The following is an 18632-nucleotide window of genomic DNA, read 5'->3' as shown; positions in this document are numbered from 1 at the left end:
AAGCTTGTATGAAAACAGGCTCCTAGGCTCCAGTAAGGCAAAGGAAATTGTCTCTTATCCAGTTGCCTCATTAGAGTGCCCACACAGAGAAGAGGATCTTAAGCTAAGGTTTCTGAAGGAGCTGGTCAGAAGGTCTGTGGGCTGCCTGGCATTACGTGTAGAATATTGGTGAATGGGCATTTTCCCTAGAAGGTCCGTGGCCGTCATTAGATTCACAGAGAAATCTGCCACCATCGGTGCTGTTTTGAGTAGAAAATATTTGCATTTCTTTAGATTATCTGTGATTCATGTTCAATTTTTTTAAGAAATACTACTTTTTAAAAACTAGTATTTTTATTTGTAGAGCAAACCTTAAAATATAATGTGTTTGTGAGTGTTTGAAGAGGAGTAATGTGTCCAGAATCACTCATCTGTTGCATTATGGAAAATTCTTTTCTCTTTTTTTGGGGGGGGGTGTTACTGGTTAAGATCTATATTTATTCGAGAGTGTGCGCATGTATATGCACAAGGGGAGGAAGGGGCGGAGGGGGAGCAAGAGGGAGGAAGAGAATCCCAAGCAGACTCTGTACTGAGCGCTGAGCCTGATGTGGGACTGTATCTCATGACCCCGAGATCAGGACCTGAGCTGAAACCAACTGTCGGATGCTTAACCAACCGAGCCACTCAGGTGACTCAACCCTATTGGTTTATTAAAAAGGAAAGTGACTGAAGTGTTTTTTATTTTTTATTTTTTTTTTTAATATTTTATTTTCTTTTTTTTTTTTTTTAAACATTTTCTTTATTTATCAGAGAGAGAGGGGGAGAGAGCGAGCACGGGCAGACAGAATGGCAAGCAGAGGCAGAGGGAGAAGTAGGCTCCCTGCTGAGCAAGGAGCCGGATGTGGGACTCGATCCCAGGACGCTGGGATCATGACCTGAGCCGAAGGCAGCTGCTTAACCAACTGAGCCACCCAGGCGTCCCTGAAGTGTTTTTTAAATTATATAAGCAGTGAATATCTTCCTTTCAGAAATCCAGATGACACTTGGGGTACCTGGCTGGCTCCGTAGGTAGAAGATGCAACTCTTTTTTTTTTTTTTTTTTTAAGATTTTATTTATTTATTTGACAGAGAGAGAGATCACAAGTAGGCAGAGAGGCAGGCAGAGAGGGGGGTTGTGAAGCAGGCTGTCCACTGAGCAGAGAGCCTGATGTGGGGCTCGATCCCAGGACCCTGAGATCATGACCGTAGCCGAAGGTAGAGGCTTAACGGACTGAGCCACCCAGGCACGCAGAGCATGCAGCTCTTGATCTTGGAGTCATGAGTTCAAGCCCAGTGTTGGGCATAGACATTTACTTTAAAAAAAAAAAAAAATTCCAGATAATGCTGTTCCTTTTAGGAAAGCACACATCTCCTGTTTTTTACTAGGGTATTTGTAATGAACAGCTTTAGAGATTTTCAGGGTTTTTGCAATGAGCCCTTAATACTTATGTCACCTGTTAACTTTTCCTTAGGTTCTTTGCTTAATAGCACTGACTGTCAATGTTTGTTTCGGTCTTGTCCCTAATAGTCCTGTAGATTTCTGCACTCAGTTTATCTGTTAAGTCTCTGTGCCATGTCCCTTCTGTCCTTCAGGAGCTCAGTCTGAGGAAGAAAGGTTTGGAGTGCCTCGTGTCCATTCTCAAGTGCATGGTGGAGTGGAGCAAAGACCTGTATGTGAATCCCAACCACCAGACCAGCCTCGGTGAGAGGGCTTGCCACGCCGTCACCTCCATTCAACAGGACTGTTGGGAAAGTCATCTTTGTGTTACTGTCTTAAAATTAGCAAAACTCTGTAGTTTGCTGAATGCCTTAAAGCTTTCGCTTTTTAATTCATCTGGAATTTGGGGAGAATCGTATGAGTTGCGCTCTGATGTCATATTCCCAAATGGAAAAACAGTTCTGATTTTTTTTAGTAGTCTTTTCTTCCCTCACCACCTTTATGATATGCCAGATTTCCCTGTGTAAGTCTGTTTCTGAATTTTCTGTTCCATTCTATGGGTTTGTCTGTTCTTGCACCAATACCACACTTTTCAGATGCCTTGAGTTCCTTAGTGAGTCTGATACCTGTTAGGCAGGTCTTCCTATTCTTTGTTCTTCAAGTGTCCTGACAGTTTTTATACTCCTGTTCTTTCGTGTGAATTTTAGAATTAGCTCATCAAGTCCCACAAAAAAGTAAATTTTTGAGTGATGCCAAGTTTTCATGCTTATGACTTAAAGGACAAACTTTATTGTTACAGGTCTGGAAAAGGGAACCAGAGAGCCTGGCCTGAGCTCAGGTGTGTCTGTGTCCCATCTGTTGATTTGGTTCCCTTTGCTCTTATGTCATTGCAGGTCAGGAGAGGCCCACAGATCAGGAACTGGGGGACGGGAAAGGCCTTGACATGGCAAGGCGGAGCAGTGTGACGTCCATGGAGTCCACACTGTCCTCGGGGACCCAGATGGCTGTCCAGGATGATCCGGAGCAGTTTGAGGTCATCAAACAACAAAAGGAGATTATCGAACATGGCATCGAGCTGTGAGTATGGCTGCTACTCCAGCCGAATCTCTTGGGGCCTCTGACAAAGCCACATCTTCTCTGGGAACCTGGGACTGACTCCACTAGGGGAAGGACTGTTACAGAAGGCCAGTGCTGGCACTCACAGCCAAGCCAGACTGAGCCAGTCAGACTGAGAGAGTGGGAGAAAGAGAGGCAGTTTGAGATTAGAATTTAATAGCTTTGTATAGTTTTTATTTTTATTTTACCTAATGTAAGAAATTAAACCAGTTTAGAAAATAAAAGTATGAAGCAAGTATGTTTAATCAGTCATATAATTATTACCAAAAGGAAATCACCACTGGTAACTTTTTTCCGACTATATCTTATGAACAGTTCCAACATACGGAAGAATGAACTCTTGCCATATTAGTGTTATCTATGTATAATTTTTTCTGAACCATTTGAAAGTAATCTGCTCCCATCATAATACCTCAGTTGTGTATCTTGGAAAAATGATATTTTCTCATAAGCGCATTGTCATTACAGGCATTAGTAAATCTTAATGTGTTTTTTCCAGTCTTTTTTTTTTATTTAGATTTTATTTATTCATTTGTTACAGCAGAGATCACAAGTAGGCAGAGAGGCAGGCAGAGAGAGAGAGGGGGGAAGCAGGCTCCCCACTGAGCAGAGAGCTGGATATGGGGCTCACTCCCAGGACCCTGATATCATGACCTGAACCGAAGGCAGAGGCTTTAACCCACTAAGCCACCCAGGCGCCCCAGTCTTTTACACACAGAAATATTAAACTCAGTCTCATACCCTGTCCAACTTCTTAATGATTAGTTGACTTAGTAAATTCAGTTTGTTTTAAAAGCTGATGTTACGGTACTTATTAATTTCTATTCTCCCCACAGGAGCTAATCTTTTAAAAACTTAAATCAGGTCTTATCCCTCCGCCGCCTACAATCATTCCAGGTTTCCCTCTCCTCCTCACAGCCTGATTTGGTCCCCACCCCACTGACCTCATCTCCTGCCAGTACCTGAGTCACACTGTGCGCTTCAGTCCCTTGAACACCTTGAGCCCCTCTCACCACAGTGCCCTCTGCTTGGAACACTCCTGGGTCTTTTTCCTCCCTCAGGCTTGGCAAAACCTCTCTTCCTCAAGGAGGCCTTCTGTAGCCACCTGTCTGCGGCTGCCCTTGCTTGCGCCTGATCCATGTCCTTCCTGTGTGTCTCTTGCCCCAGCACATAGCGTCCTCCAGTGCAGGGCCTGGTAAATAGCACATTGAGCTTATCCATAGTGGAGTACGCCTATGTTGACCAGGAAATACAAACAGTACTTAATTAAGCCCTGTTAAAGGAAATCCCAACATGGATGGTCTAGGGCTGTTGTACTGGCTCTCAGGGACATCAAAGATCCAGGCTATTTACTTTTTCTCCTTTGCCATCCTTTTTTTTTTTTTTTTTAAATTGGTGGAGGGCAGGAAGAGAGAGAGAATCTTAAGCAGGCTCCACACCCAGCACAGAGCCAGACACGGGGCTCAGTCTCATCCTAGAATTATGATCTGAGCCAAAATCAAGAATTAGATGTTTAACCAGCTGAGCTAGCCAGGAGCACCTCTGTTTCACCATCCTTAACACAGTTTTCACTTTCAGCATTGCCTCATGGTCTAAGGTGATTGCTAGAGCACCAGCCATCACACCTACAGTAACGAATAAAGGGGAAAGTACAAAAGGAATATACCTCCCAGCCAAGCCAGCTTTGTTTACTAAGGATCCTGCCTAGAAGTACCCATTACCATTTCTGCTCAAACATCACATGGCCATACTTAAGGAAGTACGAAAATACTTCCTTAGAGCATTGATACCTACTGATACCTACCTCAGAGCACTGATCTTAGTTTGGTTAGGAGTTGAGTTTAATTTTTCTAAAGGCAGGAAAATGTAGCTTTTAAATCAGGGCGTTGTGTGCCTGGGTGAACATCTAGAGCTCTGTTAGTGTTGGAGAGAAGGTGAACAGATGTTTGCTGATGGCCATCAGACTCTGCTGTAGCTAGGTCAGAAACTGAAGGTGAAATTGAGAGAAGCTGGCAGGACACACAGGACCTTCCTGAGCTGATAGCTGATGACTTGTTCGTGCCTCAAAGGCTAGCTTTTTCTGTCCTCCAGATTTTGAAATAAGTAACCCATGTCCTGTCTCTTCTTGAAACAGTTTCAACAAGAAACCCAAGAGAGGCATCCAGTTTCTCCAGGAGCAAGGCATGCTGGGAACATCAGTTGAAGACATTGCCCAATTTCTGCATCAGGAGGAGCGCCTTGATTCTGTAAGGCTTGGGGTTGGATGCTTGCGTGTTGGTTTTATCAGGTGATTCCGAGATGCCCCCTAGCTTTAACCTAAAGTGTGGTTGACGCCGAGTGCAGTGGCTATTGTCCACACCCCTGGTCATAGCAGTCCTGCTTACTCCTTTGGCCAGCTTCGCGAAAAGCTCCTAAGAGCTGGTTGTGTACTTGCTAGAACAGTGTCAGAGCTTGAAGTGTCCCTTGACTGCTAGAAACTTCTGGCTGCCTGTCTGCAGCTGACCTCCTTCCTGAGTATGTCCCATCATTCTTTCATCTTTAAGTTTCCCATGCCGCCTCCTCCTATTCTGAGACAGGATAGACTGAGCCTGGAATGGGTAGGTGGGTGGGCAGGCTTGGAATCTCAGCTTTTCTAGCAGGCCAGCCTCTTCTCAGTGTTGAGAGCAGTGCGCTCTGCCTCCCCACTCTGCCTGAAGTGTGTCTTACTGTTGGTTCACATGTGACAGTTTCTAGACATGAGTGGGTGTATATGTTTCAGACCCAAGTAGGTGATTTTCTGGGAGACAGCACAAGGTTCAACAAGGAAGTGATGTATGCCTATGTGGATCAACTTGACTTCTGCGAAAAGGAATTTGTCTCAGCCCTGCGGACGTTTCTAGAAGGTTTCCGTCTACCTGGGGAAGCCCAGAAGATTGATCGATTAATGGAGAAATTTGCTGCGAGATACATAGAATGCAACCAGGGGTGAGCGCTGTGTCCATGTCCTTTCCATGTCATCTTTTTGCCTGCCTCGGAGCCCTGATCTTAGTTGGGTTGGGAGTTGAGTTTAATCGTTCTAAATCTGCACCAAACAACTAAAGTTTCTGTTACAATGTGCCTGATACTGCTGAGGGATTATCTCAGGTAAGACCTCACAGCTTCTCTTGTGTCCCCTTTCTGCAGTCAAGGCAGTTGAGAATCAGAGAGGCTAAGTAACTTGTCCATGTTCACACAGGTAGAGCCCATGCTATCTTGATAAGAGTAATTTTATGAGTTGAGAAGAGGCCCTTGGGCACCTCTTTCTTAATTAAGAACAGCTCCTTGATTTAACATATGGGGTAGATCTCAAGGATTTGGGTATTTCTTTGGTTAGATACTGATGAACAGGTTCCAGAAATGGCCACATAACTAATAAAACCCGCCTAAGTGCATGATTTCATCTTAGGGCCTCTTTTGGTGGGTACGTCGTGTTTTTTGTTTGTTTGTTTAATATTTTATTTATTTGTCAGAGATTGATTGAGAGTGAGCGAGCACAAGCAAGGCAGCAGCAGGCAGAAGGAGAAGCAGGCTCCCTGTCAAGCAGGGAGTCCAGTGCGGGACTCGATCCCAGAATCCCGGGATCATGACCTGAGCTGAAGGCAGATGCCTAACCTGCTGAGCCACCCAGGCATCCCATGATTTTGTAGGAAGTGGAAATTAAAAAGAGAACTAACCTTTATTAGACATCCCCTGGGGCACCTGAATGGCACAGTAAATTGAGCATCTGACTCTTGGTTTCAACACAGGTTGTGGTCTCAGGTTCATGCGATCAAGCCACGTGTCAGGCTCTGTACTCAGTGGGAAGTCTGCTTAAGACTATTTCTCCTTTTGGCCCTCCTCCCCGATGCGTGTGCATGCACATGCTCTCTCTGTCTAAACGAAATAAATCCTCAAACAAAAAACAAAAAACATATTTCCTGTATGTCAGCCATGCCATGGGTTTTATATACATTTCATTTAATTAATGGTAAGCTGGGAGTAGTGTGTCCATTTTTTTGGAGAGGAAACTGAGGCTCTGGGAGATTGAGCAACCCGCCAGAGTTAATCAGCTGGTTAAGTAGCAGAGCAGGGTTGAATTGTCTGTCTCAAAAGCTCACACTCTTTTCCCTGGGCATGAAGTGAAGAGTGTCTGAGTGTACTGCGAACATGATGAAGAATTTTTATTTTTTTAAAGATTTTATTGGGGCGCCTGGGTGGCTCAGTGGTTAAGCCGCTGCCTTCGGCTCAGGTCATGATCTCAAGGTCCTGGGATCGAGTCCCGCATCGGGCTCTCTGCTCAGCAGGGAGCCTGCTTCCTCCTCTCTCTCTCTCTGCCTGCCTCTCTACCTACTTGTGATTTCTCTCTGTCAAATAAATAAATAAAGTCTTTAAAAAAAAAAAAAAAAAGATTTTATTAATTTATTTGACAGAGATTACAGGTAGGCAGAGAGGCAGACAGGGGGTGAGGGAAAGAGGCTCCCCACTGAGCAGAGAGCCAATGTGGGGCTTGATCCCAGGACCCTGAGATCATGACTTGAGCCAAAGGCAGAGGCTTAACCCTCTGAGCCACCCAGGTGCCCCGATGTGGAAATTTTTAATAACAGTTTGCCTGCCCGGTCAACTTGGTTTTCATATTAATTGGTTCTGCTCCTCCAGGTGCATAGCGAGCTATTCCCATTAGATGCATGGTCATCGGGGCAGCACTGGTCACTGACGCAGTAGACGTTAGAATGTGCTGTGAAGGCAGAGGAGAAGTTCTGGGGACCTTGCTCTGTTTCTCTTAATGGCTAAACATGTTAGATTGTTTCATGTTAGAATTCAGACCTTTTATTACGTTCTTCAGAGTTTCTCCCTTTCCTTCCTGGGATGGTTTGGACAGACCAGTTTTTGTAGCTTTAGATCCATGTATTTCGAGGCTGTGTAGCCACACATTTTTATCTTTTCCTGCCCAAGGCAAAAAAAGTCAGACTTTTCACCAGCATATTATATAGAACAACATAAATATTTTTTTTCAAATTTCTGCTGTTCAGTATTGCAATGGGTAGTGTAAGCTGTAAATAATGAATAACTGAACAGCAGTTTTCTTTCTCTCTCTGTTTTTTGTTTTTTTTTTTTAAGTAATACCTGCTCCCAGCATGGGTCTTGGACCTATAAAGTGCAGGATCAAGAATCTCACGCTCTACTGACTGAGCCGGCCAGGTGCCGTGAACAGTAGTTTTCATCCTCTTTCTCCCCAGGGCCCAGCACAAAGTAGATGCTCTCAGGAATAGGACCAGGGTGAGGCAGGTGAAGCATAAGGGTGCAGACTGTCCAGGGGCCTCACCGTCATGGTCAGAGTGAGGGTCTCTGCATTTTGTCTCCAGGTGCCTTGCTTGCCACACTGTAACCCAGGGTTCTGGCTGTACCTTGAGAATCTTCTTTAAAACTTGACTTAAGGGGCACCTGGGTGGCTCAGTGGGTTAAGCTGCTGCCTTCAGCTCGGGTCATGATCTCAGGGTCCTGGGATCAAGTCCCGCATCCGGCTCTCTGCTCAGCAGGGAGCCTGCTTCCTCCTCTCTCTGCCTGCCTCTCTGCCTACTTGTGATCTCTCTGTGTCAAATAAATAAATAAAATCTTTAAAAAAAAAAAACAAAAAAAACCTTAAGGGGTACCTGGGTGGCTCAGTGGGTTAAAGCCTCTGCCTTCGGCTCAGGTCATGATCCCAGAGTCCTGGGATCAAGCCCCGCCTCAGGCTTTCTGCTCATCGGGAAGCCTGCCTCCTCCTCTCTCTCTCTCTCTGCCTACTTGTGATCTCTGTCAAATAAATAAATAAAACCTTTTAAAAAAATAATAATAAAAATAAAACTTGACTTAAGGGGCACCTAGGTGGCTCAGTGGGTTAAAGCCTCTGCCTTCAGCTCAGGTCATGGTCCCGGGGTCCTGGGATCAAGCCCCTCGTTGGGCTCTCTGCTCAGCAGGGAACCTGCTTCCCCCCCGCCCCTCCCCCACCTGCCTCTCTGCCTACTTGTGATCTCTGTCAAATAAATAAAACCTTAAAAAAAAATTAAAACTTGACTTAAAACTGCTTTGTTCAAAGAAACCTAAAACCTGACACAATTTCTTAATTAGCTTTTTCTACACTTAAGGACATTAGTTACTCTTCAGTGGTGCTAAAAGCATGAACACTCTTGACTAGTTTGGCAACATGTGGAACAGTCGGCCTGTTTTCAGTGCAGCGTGTCTCCACTAGCCTCTTCTCAGCGCATGTTCTTACATCTGGAACCTTCTCTTCCAGGCAAACCCTGTTTGCTAGCGCTGACACTGCATATGTCCTAGCATACTCAATTATCATGCTAACCACCGACTTGCACAGCCCTCAGGTAAAGTATTTTAATGATTGATACGATGTAGTAGCTAAATGAGGAGTTTTATTTGGGCCATTGGATGTTTTCTGAATGGTTTTTAATTTTTTTAAATTTCAGGTAAAAAATAAAATGACAAAAGAACAATACATTAAAATGAATCGGGGTATCAACGATAGTAAAGATCTCCCGGAAGAGTATCTCTCGAGCATCTACGAAGAAATAGAAGGCAAGAAAATTGCCATGAAAGAAACAAAGGAGCATACGATCGCAACCAAATCTGCTAAGCAGAGTAAGGTCTACTGACAAATTATTCCTATTAATCCTAATATTTAAGTGTATCAGATTGCATGATTAAGTCTCCTGATGATTTAATTTGCATATCTGGATATCTGAATAGTTAATGTGTTTAAATCAGGGTGATTATGTTGATTTTCTCATAACCATCTTCTTGCTAGATTTGTGATTAGCTACAAGAAGGTATTTAAAATGAGTAATCTGAGAGCTAAATTATCCCACTCAGTGTTCCTTAAAACTGCTTTAATGCCAGTGGTGATGGTGCTAACTTCGAGAATTCTATGGGGGAAGGCCCGTGACACTCTTGGCTTCAGCAGAGCGCAGAGACCGAGAGCACAGGCTGCAGAGCCACACTGGGACAGGCTGCAGTCCCACCTCCACTCCTTACTGGGTGTGTGTCCCTGGTCAGAGAGCTGAGCCTGTCTGTGCCTCATTTCCCCCGTCAGTAAAAGGGTACTGTTGGGAACACACTCATGAAGGGACTCAGGAAGATTTGTGACTTAACCATTGTAAATCTTTTAAAACCATGCCTAGCCCACAGCGAGCACTCAGTGGGTATCAGCGGCTGCTATTAGATTCTCATTTCTCTGTAGGCGTAGCTAGTGAAAAACAGAGACGGCTGCTGTACAACCTGGAGATGGAGCAGATGGCCAGAACGGCCAAAGCGCTAATGGAGGCCGTGAGCCATGCCAAGGCCCCGTTCACCAGCGCCACTCACTTGGACCATGTCCGCCCGATGTTCAAAGTGAGTATCCTGAGAAGCCAGGACCTGGCTCGGCCTGACTCTGGAGGGGGCCGGCTAGAAGCCAACCAGAGACTCTGTAATGGCGAAGAGGTGGAGGAGAGGAGAGGTCAGGTCTGGGTGCTTCTGTCTGGACAGTAACTCAAGCGAGTCCTTCCCAGAAGCCCTTTGATGGCATGGGGCGTGTGCCAGCATGGGCCCCATAGTCAGAATGGATGGTTTGCATCCTGCCTTTGCCACCTTGGAGCTCTGTGACCTTGGTCAGCTTACTCAGCCTCTCTGTGTTCCTCATCTGTAAAATGGGGACAAGCACAGGGTTGTTGTCGGGGCTGCTGGGGGCTACTGAATGAATGAAGAGCCATTCAGGGTAAACAGATAGTTTCATTTTGACCTCTCACCTTTGTGGCCTCCGGGTGAGTTTACCAGATGAAACTAGTTGGAGGTAAAAAGACAATATCCTGAAGTGTCTCCTTTTTTAAAGTCTGGAACAGATACGTGCCTTGTAGACATAACGCATAGTTTTTCTCTAAGGTATTTTTGTAGTAGCTGTCAATATCCTATTAGTTGAGCACTTGTAGATTCTTGTGAACCTTTTATTTCCAGGGCATTCACAGGAAAATTGGAGGAAAAGTAAAGTCTAAATAATTTGAATTAGGTGCTTTTCAAAAAACTATAGAGTATGAGTTGTGTGTAGGTTTTGTGGGTTTTTTTTGTCTTAATATTTTATTTCTTTAATTTTTATTTTTATTTTATTTATTTATTTATTTATTTTCAAGCCTTTGTGTCAAGGGCTGACTTTCAATAGATCGCAGCGAGGGAGCTGCTCTGCTACGTACGACACCCCGATGTGTGTAGGTTTTATTCCCTGTGCCAGCCTAATGGGCACTGCCTGCCCGATACACTGTGCAAGAACCATTCTTCTGCCCTGAGTAGACTTCGCAGGGAACGGACTAGCCTGTTGATGAGTGATGTCTGCCACGAATGCACGTAGACGTGGTGGTGGCACACTCCCCACGTATTTCTCTTCCTTCCTTTTGAACCATACGTGTAGTGAGGAGTGTATCTGTAGTGATACCTTTGACAACAGTTGAGGAATCATTTTATATTGTGAACGGCATAGATTGAAATCAAAATAGGAGTGAACTTGGCATGCTGGCTGTGTTCATAACGAACAGCGTCACCTCTGAGTGCTTTCTCCATGCTGAAACCCTAGACATGATGGAACCCTCACTTCCTTTCAGCTGGTGTGGACGCCGCTGTTGGCAGCCTACAGCATCGGACTGCAGAACTGTGATGATACGGAGGTGGCCTCCCTGTGTTTGGAGGGCATCCGATGCGCAATCCGGATTGCCTGCATCTTTGGAATGCAGGTGGGTGGAAGTTAGCAGGGCTCCAGAGAGCCTGGTGGGCTGTGTTCTTTCAGATTTGGCAAAACTCAGAAACTATCAGACACTTCCAATTAGCCAGAAAGTCTCAGCAAACTACCTACTCATGCCTGCTGAGAAGAAGCCCACGGATTTATGCTGACAACAGGTTCATTAGGGGGAAACTGGAGATTTGGATTGTAACCCTCCTCAGCAGGTAGGTAGGGTCTAAGCCACTTGATTGCATTCGACAAAACAGACTTCCCATCTGCCTGCCTAATTAGCCTGCCCTTGTGCTAAAATATTACTTTTCCTTTTAAGATCAGTTTTTATTATAATGTCCTTCATTTCCAAGTCTTCTCTGGGGGAAACAATTTACTGCAAAATAAGTATGTCTGTAAACCTTTGCATCTTGAAAAAATTCAAACAACTGATCCTTTGAGAATTGAGTACAATTCTCAAACTTACCAGTTAGGAGGCTGTCAGTCCCACCCATTATTTCCTAAGTAAGAACTTGCACCCATTTATTTTGAAAAACTCGAATGTTCTATTCCTGTGTATTTTACAGTTAGACATTTTCTTCTGTACCAAGCTCCTAGGCTTTGACATCAGGCAGTCTGGCTTGCAAAACCTAGCCCTGCTGCTTCTTTAGCCACATGACATTGGCCCAACCAGCTCCTCTCTAAGACACCCTTGGTCCCTCTTCTGTAGAGTTGAGGAAATAGGCCTACATTGCAGGGGTGTTCCAGAAACTAGAGTGTATGTGGCACTCTTAACATTCTACAGATTCCTCTCCTACTCCCTCCAGAGGGAAGTGAACATGGAATTTAAGTTTGAGGTCAGGTGCAAAGGAGAGAACCAGCTTTCAGCCACGTGGCTCATGGGGATGCTGGGTAGCAGGAAGACACCAGCACGGAAGAACTGGCACGTTGCTGTGTGTACAGACGGTATCAGGAGCCCTGTGCACACACAGGCGCGTGGTCATGCCAGCTGGCATGCTAAGGGTGGCATCTCAGCACGCTCTCCTGGTTGGGTTTCGTTGCAGCTGGAACGAGATGCTTATGTTCAGGCTCTTGCTCGCTTCTCTCTGCTGACGGCCAGCTCCAGCATCACAGAAATGAAGCAGAAAAACATCGACACCATAAAGACGCTCATAACAGTGGCGCACACCGATGGCAACTACCTTGGGAACTCCTGGCACGAGGTGCATTTCCTTTGAAAGCCTGATCATTGCCTTTTGTTAGTTAGGAGAACTCCCAGCATTCCTCTCATTCAGTGTCCATCTTCTGTCTTGGGTCGGTTCCAGTTCTGCAACTAGAGTCAAGTCTCGCTTTAACTCTGTCTTTTCCTTTATGCACAAATACCTCATGTCTCTGAAAGTCAGCCTCTGGCCTGTGGTGGGTGCGTCCAGATGCTCCATGTCACAAGAGCACAACCACCCCCACCCCCGACCCCCGCCACCAGCTCCGGTTAGCATGAGTTTGCTTTTGCAACAGATTTCCTTCCACTGCCCCAAGCCCTTGGGCTCCTCCTGGGAGCTCATAATATCCCTGGGAGCCTGATCTCTTTCCTAATCATACCTGAAAAGGATAAGGAAAAGTGTTAAAAATCCCGAGTGATAGAATTATGCAGATTTATTTTCTGCCTTTTTCCCTTAAATTACATTACCTGATTTCTCTGGTGTCTGCACATATTGCTTCTTGCTTTAGAGAGAAAAACTGTAAGAGTAGAGGTGAGTGTGCAGAGTGGTGATACCTAGGTACCATGGGTACCTAGAGGGGACGTGGCTGCCTCCTCCCCCATGGGGTCAAGTCCTTAAGGGGGAAGGCTGGACTGCTGCGGTCCGGTGTGGGTTTGCAGCTCTGCCTGCCTGTGTGGTATACAGGTCCCATGCGGGCTGCACCTTCGTGGGGTTGCCGTGAGGTGAAAGGAGGGCCTGTCCGGGGCCCAGAACTACATTTGGCAGGTGGTGAGGACCCGGGAGGTGTTAGCCCTCCCCCTCCCGCTCATCGCGGCATGTACCTTTGTCCCCTGTCGCCCAGCCTTCCCTTCCTCCATCCCACCCTTGGAGTTTTCCGTATTAGAAGAGATGGAGTGGGTCGGAGTAGGGAGGGATGGTCGGTTGGGTTTTGGTTTTTGTTTTTGTTCTTTAAGTTATCTCTGTGCCCAGGGTGGGGCTCAGACTCAGGACCCCAAGATCAAGAATCACATGTTCCACCAACTGAACCAGCCAGGAGCCATTTTGTTGTTGTTGTTGTTGTTGCTGCTTTGTTTTGTTTTTAAGTAAATTCCTGTTTTCTGAGGAGTCGCAGTACGTACTGAATGAGTAAATAGCTGCTTTCTCTCATAGAACTTTTTTTAACCTCAGAGGCACGATCTCAATAGGGTTCCTGCTGGTTGCCATGGATATAGCAGCACCCAGAAATGTTAAAATGAATTACCACCTATTTGATGGTCAGAAATCAGGCTAGAGGGCACCTGGGTGGCTCAGTGGGTTGAGCCGCTGCCTTCGGCTCGTGTCATGATCTCAGGGTCCTGGGATTGAGTCCAGGACCTCTCTGCTCGGCGGGGGGCTTGCTTCTTCCTCCTCTCTCTCTCTGCCTGCCTCTCTGCCTACTTGTGATCTCTCTCTGTCAAATAAATAAATAAAATCTTAAAAAAAAGAAAGAAAGAAAGAAATCAGGCTAGAGCCAAGAAGTCCTTGGCTGCAAGTTGTCAACATACTTGAGACGCTGGCCATCCTCCGCTTCTGGAAAAGGGAGGGAGTTAATAGGAGTTTACTGGTGATAATTTAGTAGGATCGTTGTATGTGGAGCAATCAGGGCACGGCTCTGTCTGCTAGAATTAAGTACCTTTCTCAGTACCAAGCCGTACTCAGTGGTATAGTGGACTCCATGTTCTGAGATCAGGTCATAACGTCAGCATGAAAGGCAAAACCCAGCTTTAGTCAGAAGTTCCCATGAAAATCCCTTAGGAAGGGTTTACCTGGAGACCTCCATGCTGTCCCTTGAAAAGTTTCTGGCAACCAGTTTTTCCTCCAGTAGAAGTCAAGACCCATGTCTGTTTCTTCAGATAAACTCCCATTGAGAAAAGGCTTGTGTGTAGGTTTGTCTTCTCCACCCCAGAACCACCCCGTGGGCCCGGAAGCTACAATATTTTTCTAACTGCACACCCATTCCAGGACATGTTCTGATTCACTCAGTTAACCGAGTAATAACCACCAGCTATTTTAAGTGCTAGGGGATCCAGCAGTGAACAAGACAGCATTGACGCCCTGTTGGTACTTCAGGCCGAGAACAAGCAAATATGTGGCATAAGGCCAAAAGTGGTAAGGGCTGGGGGGTGGGGAATTGTGGCCAGGGAATGGTAGTAGAGAGGGTATGCATGCAATCTCGGGGCAGTCGAGAGAGGTCTCAGGGACACATGTGTGAGCTGGGAATCTAAGCGGGGAGTGAGCCGTGGGGAAGAGTGTAAGGAATAGCAAGTGAACGGAGCAGCAGGGAGGCTAGCGTTTGCGTCTGAGGGGTGGAATAGAGAGGGGACAAGGGGGGCTGAGTAGAGCGGGTGGCGACTTCCTGGTGGGGGATGCCCTGCTCCAGTCAGACAGCTTTTCTCTCTTTCTCGAGCGCTTATGACATTTGCATAATTAAACATCTGTATGGCGTAACTGCATTGTACCCGCTTTTCTTTTGGCCATTTTCTCTTCTACTTTTTAACAGTTTGAAAAAAAGATAGTGACGTCTGTCTTCCAGGCCTGTAGTCAGGGGGTTGCCTCGCCAGGATTAGGAAAACCACCCCAAGACCCTCAGATTTCATTCTCACCTGAAAAGCTGTGTGTTTCAAAGAGCTCTTGAAGGACTAAGATTGCAGTGACCTTTGCAGGCCGGAAATGGGAACTCACTTCTTCATGCCTGATGTCCTTTTTGTTAGATCTTGAAGTGCATCAGCCAGCTGGAGCTCGCTCAGCTGATAGGAACCGGGGTGAAAACGCGCTACCTGTCTGGATCTGGGCGTGAAAGAGAAGGGAGCCTGAAGGGCCACACACTGGCGGGAGAAGAGTTCATGGGCCTTGGCCTTGGTAAGACACCAGGCCCCACGGCTGGCCATCGTGGAGTCACAAGTTAACCGGAATGAAACGCTTCCTGTCTCTCAGGACTGTCACGCAAACCAGCTCTTCCTTGTGTGCCCGCTGACAGTATGTTTATTAGTGGACGTGGAAGTGCTGCTTTGGCTCTCTTAACTGTGATTAAACTGTTGAGTAAATGCCTGTTTTATCAAAATCAGCAGGGTGCATTACTTTTCTTTCTGTGCATGTTAAGTATATTGGGGGGAGAAGCCATTTACTTCAGAAGGGTACCGCTTTAGTACCTAGTGTTAGAGGAGTGGGGGTGTGTATCTCCAGATTTTGACAAGTAGGTGCAGCGTCACTTCCATGTTCGTTATCTGGAATGGTTTCTCGTGGAATCGAGAAGCTCCCGTCGGTGGGCTCTGACAGCAAATAAGACAAACAAATGTGCCTGGCCACATTCTAAGCACTTGGTTTACTCATTTTAACTCATTTAATTCTCTTAGTCACACAGTGAGATTGGCACTGTTGTCATCCTCATCTTGTGATTGAGGAAGGTGACGCTGGGCTGAAGTGATCGCACTGCGGCAAGTGGCAGGGCCAGGTTTCCAACCCAGGCTGTCTCAGGGCAGAGGGCAGGCTCCTAGGTCCCAGGGACACGGACTGGAATAGTACAGAGTGGCGGGGAAGAGCTCACACCGTGTGGACGGGGGAGGCTGTACTAGCAGCTGCTGCTTAGGGCACGTGCAGGGATGGCTGGAGTGAGGTCGTGGAGAGCACAGGGGACGCGGAGCAGGTACCGGCCGTCCCGTCTCTAGAAGCTCTAAGCTGCTGCTGCTTAACTGTGTATTTGTTCTCTTAAATGTAGGCATTCGACCCTGTAAAAATGAGCAAGACTATTAAGAAAGGGAGGTGGTTGGTACAAGCAAGGGAGCTCGTATTTTAAGAATCAGAATGTATTTCAAATGCCAAAGCCTTCGTTTAATTTTATTCTGTCATCACTTGAGGGTGTTTTTGTTTTGTTTTGTTTTGTTGTGCCTGCAAACCATTCTCTTATGGCTCTCGTCTCTGCATACCGATGCCACAGAATACTTTGATCTAAATACTTGACTGTTTCTGAAGCGATTCTGATTTTGTGCATTGTGTTTCAGGTAATTTGGTGAGTGGTGGAGTGGATAAAAGACAGATGGCCAGCTTCCAGGAATCAGTTGGTGAGACCAGCTCGCAGAGTGTGGTTGTAGCTGTAGACAGGTAATGATTTTGTTCTCCAGTGAAGCTGGACTGTCCAGGAGCTTGGCAGATCCTCTGTGTGGTTAATGGATTCTTCTTAATCTGTTTGACTCTTGTAAGTGTTGTGAGCTCTAGATCACTCGAACTAGGAAGTGGCACACGTGATCCACAGCTGCTATTAACCTTCATGTTCATTTGAATTCCTGACCTTTTTAAAAATAAGTGTTTTTGCTTGTGTTGATGTTTTAGATTACCTTGTTTCCTTAGTAGAAATTACCCTTTAAAATTTTTCAAAAAGGCGGGGCACCTGGGTGGCTCAGTGGGTTAAAGCCTCTGCCTTTGGCTCAGGTCATGATCCCAGGGTCCTGGGATCGAGCCCCACATCAGGCTCTCTGCTCAGCAGGGAGCCTGCTTCCTCCTCTCTCTCTGCCTGCCTCTCTGCCTACTTGTGATCTCTGTCTGTCAAATAAATAAATAAAATCTTTAAAAAATTTCAAAAAGGGCTTAAGGTATAAAGCCTGTGTATGAGTGAGAGGTGGCCACATTGATAGTTTGCATTTCTTTTTCCTTAGAACCTTTCCATGATACCCGTTTCCTTAAACTAAACAGTCACAAGAAATATAGGTATTCTTATTGAAAGACATTCATTAGATACCAGTATTTAAAATATGAATTTTCCAGGGCGCCTGGGTGGCTCAGTAGGTTAAAGCCTCTGCCTTCAGCTCAGGTCATGATCCCAGGGTCCTGGGATCGAGCCCCACATTGGGCTCTCTGCTCAGCATGGAGTCTGCTTCCCTTCCTCTCTTTCTCTGCCTACTTGTGATCTCTGTCAAATGAATAAATAAAACCCTTAAAAATATATATGAATTTTCCAAAATGAACAAAGTCCTGAAAAGTACCCTTCAGTAATCATGTACACTGCTGCTCATGTGGTTAATGACTTTCCCACAATAGTAAATACAGGCAGTGTTACGACGCCTGGGTGGCTCAGTCATTAAGCATCTGCATTTGGCTCTGGTCATGATCCCAGGGTCCTGGGATCGAGCCTCACATCAGGCTCCCTGCTCGCAGGGGGGAGCCTGCTTTTCCCTCTTCCACGCCCCTTGCTTGTGTTCCCTCTCTTACCATCTCTCTCTCTCTCTCTCTCTTTTTTTCTGTCAAATAAATAAATAAATAAAATCTTTAAAATGAGCTTTAAAAGTTAATAAATAAATATAGACATTATTGAGATGATAGCGGTATAGAATTGGGGCATCATTTGTATTGTTCTCAGAACAGTCCTCTTCGTATTTTAAACTCTTTATCAGTGTATTTTGATTACCTTGATCCTATTGCTTCCCTGCTTCTCTCCAACAGAGGTATTGTCTGTAACATACTTTTGATGAGTTTTTCCTCACATTTTTCAGTTAGGTTTAGGCTAAAAGTACAAAATGTTTATTCCATTAACCACACTAATTTCTTTTCTGTTTCTCTGCCTTAGCCAGCTCATGGATACTATTATCCCAGCATCATTTTGTGTGCCATTACTTTTTTTTTTTTTTAAGATTTTATTTATTTATTTGACAGAGAGAAATCACAAGTAGATGGAGAGGCAGGCAGAGAGAGAGAGAGAGGGAAGCAGGCTCCCTGCTGAGCAGAGAGCCCGATGCAGGACTCGATCCCAGGACCCTGAGATCATGACCTGAGCCGAAGGCAGCGGCTTAACCCACTGAGCCACCCAGGCGCCCCGCCATTACATTTTTAAAAAATTGAGATATAATTCATATACCAAAAGACTTATTCTTTTAAAATGTACAATTCAGGAGGTGCCTGGGTGCCTCAGCCAGTTAAGCATCCAACTCTTTATTTCAGCTCAGGTCATGATCTCAGGGTCGTAAGATCACACTCGTAGGGAGTCTGCTTGAGATTCCTTCCCTCTGCCTCTCCTTCTGCCCCTCCCGCCCCTCATGCTCTGTGCTCTCTTGCATACACTTTCTCTCTCTCAAATAAATACATCTTTAAAATATGTGTGTACAGCTCTGTG

At 45.7% G+C, this 18632-nt stretch overlaps 1 protein-coding gene across 1 annotated transcript in view; it reads left to right on the top strand.

Moving 5' to 3' along the window:
* ARFGEF2 (ADP ribosylation factor guanine nucleotide exchange factor 2) overlaps positions 1-18632 on the top strand; it is a 97036-nt gene that overhangs the window by 42004 nt on the left and 36400 nt on the right. The window contains exons 13-23 of the mRNA XM_004746243.2: positions 1612-1720; positions 2350-2533; positions 4707-4818; positions 5331-5536; positions 8844-8928; positions 9031-9202; positions 9801-9952; positions 11191-11319; positions 12359-12517; positions 15244-15391; positions 16531-16630. Coding sequence (XP_004746300.1) covers positions 1612-1720; positions 2350-2533; positions 4707-4818; positions 5331-5536; positions 8844-8928; positions 9031-9202; positions 9801-9952; positions 11191-11319; positions 12359-12517; positions 15244-15391; positions 16531-16630 — 1556 coding nt within the window. The remainder of the gene's footprint in view (positions 1-1611; positions 1721-2349; positions 2534-4706; positions 4819-5330; positions 5537-8843; positions 8929-9030; positions 9203-9800; positions 9953-11190; positions 11320-12358; positions 12518-15243; positions 15392-16530; positions 16631-18632) is intronic.

Source organism: Mustela putorius, unplaced genomic scaffold (assembly GCF_011764305.1).
Source record: "Mustela putorius furo isolate JIRA1106 unplaced genomic scaffold, ASM1176430v1.1 tig00000592_pilon_pilon_pilon, whole genome shotgun sequence".
NCBI classification, from domain to species: Eukaryota; Metazoa; Chordata; class Mammalia; order Carnivora; family Mustelidae; genus Mustela; species Mustela putorius.
The sequence above is the reverse complement of the archived record's forward strand: the minus strand, read 5'-3'. Positions and strand labels throughout refer to the sequence as shown.